This window comes from Gymnodraco acuticeps, unplaced genomic scaffold (genome assembly GCF_902827175.1).
Source record: "Gymnodraco acuticeps unplaced genomic scaffold, fGymAcu1.1, whole genome shotgun sequence".
Taxonomy (NCBI): Eukaryota; Metazoa; Chordata; class Actinopteri; order Perciformes; family Bathydraconidae; genus Gymnodraco; species Gymnodraco acuticeps.
The window spans coordinates 812,846-826,310 of record NW_022990015.1 but is presented as its reverse complement, the minus strand read 5'-3'; the positions used below and the strand labels follow the sequence as shown (position 1 = coordinate 826,310).

The 13,465-nt window shown below is 41.9% G+C and overlaps 1 protein-coding gene across 1 annotated transcript; it reads right to left on the bottom strand.

Moving 5' to 3' along the window:
- Nucleotides 1-289: 289 nt before the first annotated feature.
- tmtc4 (transmembrane O-mannosyltransferase targeting cadherins 4) lies at nt 290-11,476 on the bottom strand. Its single transcript, XM_034213648.1, is given in 18 exon segments — nt 290-2,283; nt 2,468-2,537; nt 2,686-2,798; nt 4,112-4,226; nt 4,445-4,586; nt 4,709-4,816; nt 4,912-4,991; nt 5,081-5,212; nt 5,598-5,772; nt 6,101-6,303; nt 6,520-6,681; nt 6,884-6,976; nt 7,265-7,365; nt 7,554-7,641; nt 9,297-9,513; nt 11,009-11,124; nt 11,293-11,451; nt 11,453-11,476. Coding segments are annotated over 18 exon segments (2,247 nt in total). The 3' UTR covers nt 290-2,134.
- Between the last annotated feature and the right edge of the window lie 1,989 nt (nt 11,477-13,465).

Sequence of the window (13,465 nt, the reverse complement as noted above, 5' to 3'; positions counted from 1 at the left end):
GCCTTTTGTTCTTCTGTTGAATATGCTGCTACAACAAAGGGACAACAATGTGTTTTTTTTCCTAACACGTTGGTTGATTTTAGCATTTCAGATTTTGGCTGTGAACAATCAGACTTTATTCTCCCAAATCCATTGATTACTATGATCAAAACTCATCAGTGTGATTAGTAGAACACAATAGAGAACCCCTCCTGAGAGTTGATTTTGTTGAATCATTGTGATGGAGCATTCAAGCAGGTAAAAGGTGTACAGTGAAAACCCAGAGAACAAGGAGAGGACTTCACAAGGCTTTAGTATCCCATCTTTTATTAATGTCACTCCCTAGGACAGCAGGTTTTTGTCAGTCAGAATGGGTAATGAAGATGTTGGCGGGGCCGGGGAATCCATCCCTTTAATACTCACATATTTTATGATAATGAAAGGTATTCAAAGAATGATTATGATAAAAGTGGGCACCCCCACTGGTGTGCCAGCACAGCTGTGCAGCTAGACAGTCAGCTGCAGGCACCCAATGAAAGGATCACACAGAAAGTAAAGAATGGATACTTAAGTACATAAAGCGAATTTCTGATGGTTTTCCAGCCAACCGTACATCAGCAGCACTGCATGTTACACTGCATGACCAAAAATAATGTGAGGGGAAATCTTTCAGTCTGGAATGTCCCTATCCAAAGCTTTTTGATCTTATTCTGTCTGCATTCGCTCCATAGCATGAAGCCCTTTCACCGTACTGACCTTAACATGAGCCTTGTTGAAACAGACTCCATCTTTAACTAAACAATAACTTGAGTGTGCGCCTTAAAGGCTATTTGTTGTGGTTCCAGTTATATCTACCATGGATTCTTTACATCAAAGCAGCAAAAATAAAAACAGAGTTGAGCATCAAGGACATTTCATCATGTGACATTAGTTGCATATTTAGGAGTTCACATAGAGAGAACATCGATGGTCGTGTGTTCTCTGGCCCCCCCCCGACGTGCGTATCAGTAACATCTTCCAAGCATCAAAGCATCAACTGGTGTATTGTACTGTATGTGTAAACAAACTGAGCGGCCCCGAAAGCAAAGCCATACCAGCCCGCCAGAGCTTCAAAAGTTCTCTTCAAGCTGTAGGAAGCAGGTGAAAAAATAGAAGTGCGTTGAACTTTGACCCCGGGTGCACACTTGTTGACTGATGTTTCACACTGGGGTCGCCTTTTCCTTCAGCCGCATTCTTCAAGAAGAGCAGGCCTGTGTGTGCGTGCGTGCATGGTCCCCGGGGAGATCATCCCCGTCTCCCTTTGAAGGCTCTATGCTATAGAGCTGTTTTCATACAGCACCGGCCATGGGCTTCCTGTCTCAGCTGACCCCTCGTCTCCTTGCGGACACTTCAGAAAAACTTCCCGGCACAAACACCTTTCTCCTATTAACTACAGAGGCTTTTAGGAGCAGGAGAGGGTAAAGGGGGTTCGGAACCTCGGAGTGCCATCCCACTCAGGAACAAAGAGACGGGCATTCAAAAACAAACATGCTAACGACATTAGCGCACCAGTCAGCAGTAACCAGCTGAAGCCTCTCAGCGACACTCAGCTGTGTTTTTACTGCTTAAATAAAGACTACATTGTGTCTGTGCGCAGACTCTTGGTCCAAGCTATGGCTGCTTTTGAGTATAGGGACATTTGGAACTGAACCTGAAAAAAGGCCAAATCAAATACAATTGACAACAGATTCTCTGGATGCATGGTGCTCCGTCCAGCTGACACAACACAGGGTAAGAGATGAAAAGAGGATGGGGTTCACCATGGATCAGTTCCACATGGCCTTCAAACGAAGCAACATAACAGCACAGCGCAGACGACCATGTAACCAGCTCAGGCATCCAGCACACCTGCCTGTACACACTTCATACCCATGACATTAAATTAGATACTTGGTACACAAACAGCCTCATACTTACAAAAGTCTCGAATAATAGTAAAAGCTACAACAGGACAACCTGCAACTGTGACACATATTGATTCCCCCCCCCCCCAATAAAACCAAACAAGAGCCTGATACGCAGATCAAGTTCTTTATTTCTAAATGGTCAAAAATAATAATAAGTGGAACAATGTAAAAAGGTGTTTTACGGCAGGCAGGGGTCCCAATAGGCTCCCTCAGGGTGCGGGCTGTTTGAGCTGGTCCAGTTTGCGTCGCAGCATTTTGTAGTTGTCTCTGGTCCCAGGAGCCTCAGGGTCCAACTTTAGAGACAGTTCATAGTGTTTCTTTGCCAGCTCTAGCTTTCCCCAGCGATGATACAGAACAGCTGAGAAAAATAGATTAAAGCTGAGAAGGAGCAACCATTGTGATGGTTTACAGCCATTCATGAAAGGGTGAGGCAGGCTGCAAAATAATGCTTCTGCTATCAAACACAGTTGTTATTTTATCTTTTGATCACCCAGAATCTGTCATGAACTCTGTAAAATGTGTGGTACAACCAAGTAGCTTACCTAAATTGCCATGGCAACTAGCAGAATTTGGGTTGATCCGGAGTGCATGGAGGAAGAAGCCCTCTGACTCCTGAGGACAAAGAAAAAACACTGTTTTATTATCTTTACTATAACTATTACTGACTTTTGGAAGACGTGTTGGATCCTGTTAGTAATAAGATCATCAATATCAATATATAGATATTCTGTGTTGAAATGTTTATAAGACACTGACTGACCTTATATTTCTGTGATTTCCCCAGGACGTTGGCCAATGAAAACATGATAGTGTGGTCGTTGGGGAGGAGCTTCAAAGCCTCTCGGCCAATCAGCTCAGCCTGACCCAGGTTACCTTAAAGACAGAGCAGACAAGGACCAAAATATGTCAATACACAATTGTTGGGCATACACACACACACACTACAAATACAGCTTGGATGTACAAACACTTACAATGAGTGTGAGTTACATATCATGGCAAACTAAACTGCTGTGTTAACATTCATACACATTTAACTATAATACTATAATAAGAGCTGCTGAGACGAGAATTTGATTTTATTTGTCAGCAGGGTCTAGAGCAGAGTTTTTCCCCTCCACACATGGAAGAGCGGTTTAGTCTCCTAATTAAGGTTGAACACAAGGCCCACTGGGTTATTGATCTCTGTCACAGACCCGTCTGATGTCTGGCCAGAAATTGAAAGGCAGAGAGAGAGAGACAGACAGAAAGAGAGACAGACAGAAAGACAATGGCAGTCACGTCCTGAGTCATGGCCTGTGCCCTTCAGACACAGCGTGCCAACATGTGAGTACATGTGTGACTGTGTCAGAGCGCCTGAATCTACACTGATTCCTCCTTTTGTTTGTGTAATGATCAAAACAAAAGAGCGGTAGTGAACAACAAAGAGAAAAGAATATTCCCAATTCCATGCTTTTTGAAAATGACACCTATTGTTCTTCTTTTCTCTCTTTTTTGTTTGTTTGGTGGGGAACAGGGGAGAGGGGTAGAATTATTTATGTCAGATTTGGGGAACAAATGCGGAGGGGGGACTCTGAGGGGGCGCTGTTCTGGCTGTGCTTGCCCACGTTTGATCAGGAACATACTGGACCCTGATTGGACAGTTCCAGTGCCCTCCTGGGAGACTCCGCCCCCGCGGGAGCTGCTTCTGACAAAACGGCTCGAGCGTTTGGAAATCAGAGCATTCTCCACACGGCAGGGAAGAGTGCCTTCAAAACTCACAACACAAAGCTTTAATACATAAATTTCAAGCATTGCTGATTCCTGCTCTTCCGGTCTAATCTTGTTGGCCATTTAGATTTCCTGCCTTTCCAAAATAACAACGCTGTGATTTTTGGCTGTTAATGCTGAAACAAGCTGCACCCAGAGCAGAGAGATCTTTCAAAGTAAAGAGACTGATACATGAAAACCAATTCACAAATGGAAGCTTATTATTTTGTCATTTTATATTTATTATTACTTAATTATAATATGTTTGATGTAAAGCATTCTTTAGTAGCATGAAAAAAGTGTCAATCTGGGTTTAAAAAGACTCTCGAATAGTGATAGCAGGTTCCAATCTTCATGTGTGAAGGTTATATTAAATCACTACACATTTTTGTACTGTATATACAGCACGTATGTGTGTGTGCACATGTTGTCAGTACCAGTGTTGTCCAGCAGTATGACCATGTTGTTCCATGCCAGGCTGTGGTCTGGTTTGAGCACGGTTGCGTTCCTCCATGCGTTCAGGGCATCCACATTTCTGTTCAGGTCAGCATACTGTCAAGACAAGAGAGAAATATTGTTATAAAATTCTCCTTTATTGATGTATCGGTCCCCAAACAGATGTATATGTGTAATTGTATGTACATGTTAGAGTCCTGGTTGTAGAGGAGCACCATTAAACTGACTATGAATCTAATTTCCGTTTGTAAACCGAGAGACAGTTTTTTTTAAAAGCAGCACTGCCTAATCATGATTAAACCCTGGAGTCTCACCAAGCGTCCTAGATTATAGTAGCAGTCGGGGTATTTTTTGCGGAAGCGGATGGCATTCCAATAGCTCTTCTCTGCTGCCTCGAACCTCTGCAGGCTGTTCTGAACTATACCCAGATTCATCCAAGCTGCTGCAAAGTCAGGCCTGCATGGAATAAGAAAAATACAACGCTATAAGAAGGGAGCTTTTTTTAAAAGATATTCCATGTTGGAATCAATTAAATGATGGTCTGGTCTGTAATAAATAGATTATTTTGGGCGACATACTGAATAGAAACAGCTTTGGACAGCAGATGCTCCGCCTCGATCAGTTCATTCCTCTCCTTCAGGATGTTCCCCAGGTTGTTCATAGCATGGACATAGGTAGGGTGAAGGCTGAAAGACACAGAAAAATGCATTTAACATGACTCAGCCCTCACTCACATGTACTGCCATTATACATCTAGCTGATTTCTTGTGAGGAGACATACCTGACTGCCTCTCTGTAATATGCGATAGCGGCAGTAGAGTTTCCTCTGTCGGCCAGGTTCTTACCAACATTATAATGCACCTGAGGAATAAGTGATAAGGCATGAGAGAGAGACTTGAATTGTGTGGCCTCAATGTATTGACCAATGCTGTAAAAAAGAAAAGATTTACCTTGGCATTGAGTGGACAGACAGACAGGGCATTGGTGAAGAGGCTTTGTTCTGACCGCCACTGGTGACTGCGGAGAGCACAGCGAGCTACATACACACACAACAGCCCGAGCACCGACACACACAGTGGCTTCTTGAATGGGAAAGGAAACAAACAAACAGAAAACGACAAAATGTATTAACATATAGTGTTAATCAATATAGCCTTGATGCATAAAAATCAATTATCTGTGACTCAGAGTTAACAGCCTGCAAATATATCTATGGGACACATTGACACCACCTGCTGTTATCTTCCCTTTATAGGTGAGTCATTAGTCATTCCTCATGCCTGTACCTGCTCTGCATCACTGAATCATTAAAGCTGCCTAAACAGGTGGTGAAATAAGAAGTTTGAAACCAGGACCTGTTAGATTGTATAAATAGAAGGGTCACTGAGTTGTCATATTGCACTCTGAGGTTTAACAGGGTGTGGAATCCTGTTTTTAGTGTATTATCTTAGTATGATTTAGCTCTACCCTGTATTTGGACCAGCGGCAGCAGCAGTGTCCCACAGAGTAGGCCAGCAGCAGGCAGTATCCAGCTGAAGACAGGTAGAGAACTCTCTCAGCTACAACGAAGCCCACCCTGAAAAATATGTTACAAGCCGGCAGAAAAGGGACCACCAGCAGCACCAGGCCCAAGGTCAGTGTCCTGAGGAAGAGGACATAGAGTGAGGATTATATACATTCAATGACACTCAAAAAGGGCAGTGTATGGTGAAGAATTACGTTAGGATAAAATATTCAGGTTCAATAAACTACTCCAAAAATCATCCTGAACATAGACATTTTCCCTGTGAAGCACACTCGTCGGTATGTCTCTAAACCAACAGAGAATTTTAAAAACTCAATCGAGACGTGGAGCTCTGGTCACACTGCAGTAGACATGGTACAATTTTCATAATCAAGTGTGAGTCTGGAGAGGCCAACATGTACTTCCTCTCGTCTACAGCGAGGGTGAGATGGCTGTTCTCGCTTACCTCCTCCTCTGGCTGTCCTGCGAGCATAAGGCTTGGCTTATCAAGCCTATCAGGATGCACCAGAGCAGCAGCAGCCATACCATCCTCCAATCAGTGGCTGACTTAATGAGAGGCACACAGCCCATGGACCAATCAAAACACAGCCACCAGGGACACAGCAGCAGCCAGGCATTCAGAGAGTAGTAGTAATTATAGTTCACTATCTGCCAATCAAAGAGGAACAGGAGGGGTGGAGAATGGGAGAGAGTAAGGAAACATGAGAGAAGTCAATCACTATCTTTCATTGGACAATTCATTGTAACACAGATCCTAACATATTTCTAATGAGGATCAAATTGTGTCTAGTTTTAGTGTGTGATTAAATAATGCTTTTCACATTAAATAACCTCAAGAAAAGAAAAAAAAAAAATCGTACTTACTCTTAGAAATATATTTTCTGCAAATGAGGCAGGGTTGTCTACTTCAGTGAATGCTGGTGGTCCTGTTCCCATGATCCTCCAGCGTGCATAGAGCATTGAGAGTCCTCCAAGACCCATGAGAGCTAATCGTGTAAGCAGCCCCGTTCGCAATATCTCACTTACCTGTCAGAAAATATAACCACATGTCATTGACAGATAAATATCCACGCTTGGTAGTTACTTGCAAGTGCCATTTCAGGACTACAATTCAGTCAAAATCATATTGCTTTACATAGAAAATGTATGTGATGTGACATTAATCATACAAGGGAGTGCATAATTTATGACATAAAGGAGAGGGGGGGGTATATAAACTATAACTCACATTGAGCGGGTTCTTCCTGAGGAGTAGCCTCTGGCTGAGTTCATACACATTAACATTACAGATCAGAAGGACATCAAAGGCTGCATTTACGCCCTGAAGGAAAATACATGAAGGAGGAAGCAGAAATGGCATTTAAAATGTATATAGGTCAGCAAAAATAAAGGATCTTTAGCTCCTATCATACATGTGAAAAACATGACACTGCTCACGTGGGCAAGAAGAACAAGAAGACATCAATTGGTATGTTTTCATTAGGTGTTAACATATTTATATTGTGTAATTTGGAAGGATTTTCTTTTAACATTGTTCTTACTGGATCTGATAAAATCATCAACTCACAACAAAATGGCTTTGAAATAAATAAATATATATTTGTTTTACCAAGACTGTGATGCCTTGTTCTTTACAGAGCATTGCTGCAGCACACAGCAAGAGGCTGACCACAACCCACTGGACAGAAAACCTGTCATCTCTGTCACTCCCTGTGAACACAAAGCCGAGACCAAGCCCGTTATGGACAGTTAGGGCTCAAATTGCAGGAGTTCAAACAGATGGATTTAAAAAGAAGTAGCTCCACGATGTTTGATTCTGACACTACGGCAGATATGGACAGGCTTTTGAAGTGCCCTATTAAAGTGTACACGAAGAATCAAACTTGTTAAATACCTACCTCGGTTGAAAGCTTTACAGTAGGTGAGGAAAGACAGCTGGAAGAACAGAGCGCACAAAAGATCTGCTCGACCCACTATACCAGCCACCTAGTGATACAGAGAAAAATAAACATATAAAGAGCAACATAATTAAATATGTGATATGAAAGGCAGAAGTTTCTCTACCAAGTATACATTGGAAAACATCATCATTTGCATCCCTTCATGAATTTCCACATTATGTATTACATTCCTTACATCACACCACTTATTTTGCACAGGGCATCCAGTTACGAATAGAAGCTTATTAACAGAGATAGGAAACATCTCTCATTACCAGCATCACCACCTGTAGGTGTGTGCGTTGTTTACAGTGTGTGGGTACAGTATGGTAGGCATCCCAGGGTTGCCTGCTTTGATATATACAGTGGGCCTAAGCCAACAGTCCGCCTGCCTCCCACCCCTCAGGTCTCACCCAGTCCTTGACCTGCACGATTAAAGAGAATGGAGAGGGGGAATGCTGCTTTCCAGCCAGGCTTTACAGCAAACACACATGTGCTGGCTGGTCAATAAGCATCCCAACACAACTAATAATCAGGCCGTGCTACCACTCGCACCTTGGCCCTGCACTGCCAGCTGAGACCAGGCTTTTGTTCTTGGCATGGAACCACTGCATGTTTAGTATTAAAACCTCCCGACTAGCATGTCAATATGCCATGATGGGCTGCTGTAGAGCATCCATGTTGATAATAAAAGTGTGTAGCCCAAAAGCACAAACAGTGAATTGTCTCAAGGAGCTGTACAGTACATGCATGTTGTGAACTTGTGACCCAGCCCACGTTCAAAGCCAGATTTGGAGCTAGCATGATTTGGCAACTGGTGCATCAGGATATAGAAGGGGAATAAGCTGATGTAAATATTTGATGACTGTTTCTACTTTATGCACTGATGTGTCATGAGTTCAAACAGGTGTTAGTTGTTGGTTCACCATGATTGATGAAACATTTCAATATTTTTTAAATGCATTGTGACCAATTATGGTGTTATATGGTCCATTTGCCACATACTGTGTTAAAAGAAATGAGCATATGCAGGGGAAATCTATTGAAGCAATATAATATAATATCTTTAAAATGAATTTGAAAATAAATTGTACATTAAAATATAAATTGCTTGGAGGATAAATCATAAAAACATTGATGTTAAACACACATTATGTTTCTATAAAGGGCAACAGTTGCACAATCAGGTTTTGTCATACTGTGTTACTTAAAGAGAAAATGTTCAAAAGAGCTTCCAAGCCCGTCCAGCATGCTGCTTATTTTTTCTATAAAACGTTGTTTTGACAGTATTAGCAATTACTGCTGTGAAACATACGGTCTGATGAACGGTGTCAAAAAAAGTATGTTGTTTTTCTTTTTGCTGTATTTGTTCATTAGTGAATCTTTGCAGCATTTTCTTTAATGACACCATTATTTAGTTCTCTGGGTTGTCTAAAAAGTTATGAGAGGACAAGCATTTGATTTCAAACTGAAAAACAGCTTTGGTTTTTGTGTCACCCGACTTCAAATATGGCTGTATTTATTCTAAAGGATATAAAGAAAGATAACAAAATTGTAAATATAAATCTTAAACTGACATTAGTGAATTATTCTACTGCTTTGAGTACTAACAATATAGTCCGTCCTGCATGTAGGAAGGATGAGGATGTACTCAATACAAATAAACAAAACATAATTTTTTTTAACTTGAACTCCACTTACACTTTCTGTGTGGACGGGGTGTGCGGCAAACAAGAGGGCAGCAAGCAGAGAGGTCTTGGGAGCGTTGTTCAGTATCCTACCATTCTCATCATGGGCCAGTCCACCAATCAGTATAGCAAACATGTCAATCATGAGGGCAGATATGACAGCATGGAGGATGATGTTCAGCACATGGAAGCCAACAGGGTGCAGGCCTCCCGCCAAGAGGTAGTTCAACCTGCAAGAGCAAGAGAGGGAAATACCTGACCATAAGTGAATGGCAGATTTAGGAAAGTACAGATATATTTGAGGGTGGTAAGAGCTAAGTGAAAGCAGTGATAGGGCAGTGTGGGGAAAAAATAAGTATCAGTAAAGGTGTGTTGTATTTGTAGGAACTTTTATAAAGGACAGTAACCTTGGTGCTGCCAGCGGATAGCACAGTTATCTTAATTGACATCTGCACCTCACTAAGATTGCATTAAGCAGTAAGAGAGAATGGGAAAAGAGTCCTTATCAGAGACTTATCCATGTGACAACCGGCAACAGTTCCATGCAGCACTGGACTCAGACCAGTGTTGACTGATACACATGTTCTGTGATGCCTCTGAGCACGTCTCCCACCTACAGAGAACGAGGAGGGCAGCATCATAGTCACCTTTGTCAAAGTAAGGTCATTCAAACCCCTAGGCAGCCCTGAGTTGAATGCTTCCCTAAATGGAGCTAAACGTTGCAAAGCAAGCTGCTTTAAAATTAGCCCACTATTGTCTTTCTCCTGTGGTCAAATGCAACCACAGTGCTAACGTGGATGAAGGCTAAATCTATCCACGTGAACATATCTGTGGGCACAAGGAGCTGACAGGTCTGCACACTCAGCATATGTAGACTCTCCTAGGAACCTTGCACACAACAAAACCTGAGGCAGGACATTAGCAGAATTGACCGGGCCGCACCAGTGGCACCAAGGCCCATTATTTCCCCTACAAACACAGAGAGAGAGAGTGGACTGATAGGGCCCCAGCTAAACCTGGGGTGAAAGGCAGAGAGACAGATGAGTTACTTCTGTGATCCCTCCAAAATCCACAGTGACTAGAACGTCATTACCTGTGACAAACTGAATGCTTACCCTTGCACCAGAGTTTGACGAATATGTGCAGCTAATATGTGTCAGGAGGAAGACGACGCCACGCAGTCCTTGATCTTTCCCACAGAGCACACTTAGCTGCTCATTCAGGACTAAAACCAACAACTTTGTCACCAAGGGCCTAAGCAAGTGTTTAAGGAAATTATGAAAAGCTTTTGCATATTAAGGGGCAGCTAGGTCATAAGCAAGCACCACTACAGCTGCACAGACTGCTGTAAATGGAAAACCAACGGAATAAGGCCAAAAAAGCAGACATACCCACTGCCAGCCTGAGCTTTTTTAACCTCAAAACAAATGAATGTACAATTTCACGATCAATGTGCAGTTAGATGAAATGTCCATTCAACTGCTTTGTTTAGAAGCACTTGAAATTAATCATATACAAATCATGTGTATTTGGAGAGCTGTAAGAAGTTCAAAATATAGGTTGTTATGCCAGAGTCCTTGTTTTCCTAAATTGCTAGGGGAATACAGCATTTCTATAACAGGCACCACACATTACGTGTTGACAGCTGACCAGGAACAAGTATATTTTTGGTAACTTTGGTCTATCATTAGTGTTTGTGCTCATACAGTAGATATGTGTCCTTACCTAAATGTAAGGACAGTGAGAGGTCGGTAGGATTTGTGACTAGAGTTGCTACTCAGGTTGCTTCCCCAGAAGTCATTGCTCCAGATGTTGTGCAGGGGTGTTGTTGGTTTCAAGTCCTGGAACAAAAACATAACATTTGCCATTAAAACATGCAGAACGCCACTGTTAATGCTGCAAAGGCAATGTAATAAAGACAATATACGTTTTGCAATACAAGAGATTACATCAATGTTCTTTTTTCAAATGTGAACATGCGTGCATTACTGCAGGAAAAAACAACCAACCTTGTTGTTGATAATTGCTTCAGAATCATCAAACACAAACTCCCCGTCATAACTGTTCATGAAGCACAGCAGTGCCACCAGGGCGACAGTGACCTTGGCTTGGACCGGTGCGAGCTTTGGGAGGGGTATCTGGCGATCCCAATACACTTCAGACAATGCCATGATGCACCGGGTCGTAGGTCATTCAGTATCATCATCTCTGAGGGAGTGAGTGCAGAGAGACACCGCCATATTATACAGCTGATACAGCCGTGTGTTATAAAAAAAAGGGCGAACATGCATAATAAAGAAACACTGTCTTTTTACAATGGGTTGATTCATACCTTATCTTTTGAGAGGCATATTGTGAGAGGTCACAGTGTCTTCTTTAACTCCCATGTTAGCTTCTTCACCAGCTGGCTAACTAGCAAATGTTAACTCACCACAAAATGAGCCAACACTCGTACCTGCACACAAGCATGGGGATTAGCTTTGCACTTTGTTACAAAGAGGTTTAATGATTACGCATGATGAGTGACACATGACGCTGTAACGTGAAGGGTAACGTTACCTGAGTTAGCATGCTAGTAAGTCTTCTTATCGGGTGCATTTACCATGAATACGGCATAAACATGACATGCACTTGGTAACAGCAATATCCGTTCTACGGTTTCTGTTCTTAATATTTTGTGAGGATCATCTGTCACAAAATACAGCCCTTGCAAGGAGCAACTCACCGTTGTAAACAAATATCACGCTCAGGCTGCAACACTTCCTGTCCAGCGGTCACGTGTTCATTTTCAGCCAATAGTTGAATGCTGTAGTCTTCTTCTCCTCCTCCTCCTCCTCCTTGTGGTGTGCACTGTGCAGTAAGTGGAGCAGATTCACATAGGCCACATACAAACTGCATATTGAGCATATTTTGAAAGCTCTTACAGGTTTAATTGGGAAAAACTAGCACATGATGCCATTTAGTCTGTCAGGTAACGTTTATTGCTCATACAATTCTTTTGAAAAATCAAACTGATAGTTATTAATTGTGAAAAGATAAAAGCTCTTCAACCTGTCTTGCACATGTGTCCTTCAAAAGGACTTAGTATCTTAATAGTCTACTTAATCAGAACAGTTTGCTTTACAATAGATCTATTTTCGCCACACCTTCCACCTCTCACTGTTTCTCTTTGACCTATAGCTTCCTAGTTTAGCATGAAACAAAGTTCAGTTATTATCTTTCTTTCATATTAATTTGTTTTCAATCCTACCACCTTAAAGCTAACCACTAGATATGAGGAACTCAACACATCAGATTGAAAGATGATTTAAAGCTGTGTTAACTGCTCGACGAGTGATTTATTTTTTGTTAATGCATGGTAACTTGGTCATGTATAAAATGACAAAGTGCTTTAATACATCTACTTACAGGATCATTACTGCAGTGAAGTAACTGTTTCATGTAGATTCAGATAGATTGTTGTAAACAAGATTTTCAGCTTCAAATAATCTCCATGTTATGCATGGATCTGTCCTTGATTTTTAATCTGTACACTCTAATAAAAAATAAAATGTACATGAAGAATGATGTTACTTTTGATATGGGATTATGTACACTGAACAAAAAATATAAACGCAACACTTTTGTTTTTGCTCCCATTTTTCATGAGATGAACTCAAAGATCTAAAACATTTTCTATATACACAAAATAACCATTTCTCTCAAATATTGTTCACAAATCTGAAAAAATCTGTGATAGTGAGCACTTCTCCTTTGCCGAGATAATCCATCCCACCTCACAGGTGTGGCATATCAAGATGCTGATTAGACAGCATGATTATTGCACATGTGTGCCTTAGGCTGGCCACAATAAAAGGCCACTCTGAAATGTTCAGTTCTCATTCATAACACTCCGTTCGATGTCTCACTATGGGATGCGCCTCATCGCGGAGCAAACAGAAGCATCAATCTCATTACGCCAATCCTGATTGGCTAGTGATCTTGACGTCAGCGTCAGGGAATTCACCCCCTATAAGTAGCTTGCGCCACGACGCATGCGTCATTCAAACACCTCTTCTCGCTTCAGAGCACATCTCTATAGTAGCCGGACAAGCTTAACGGTCCACAGACTGAACCCAAATATAACCATTTCGGTCGACGGGCGCTCGCCGGCTACTCCTTCTGCTTCGCAAGAAGACGGTA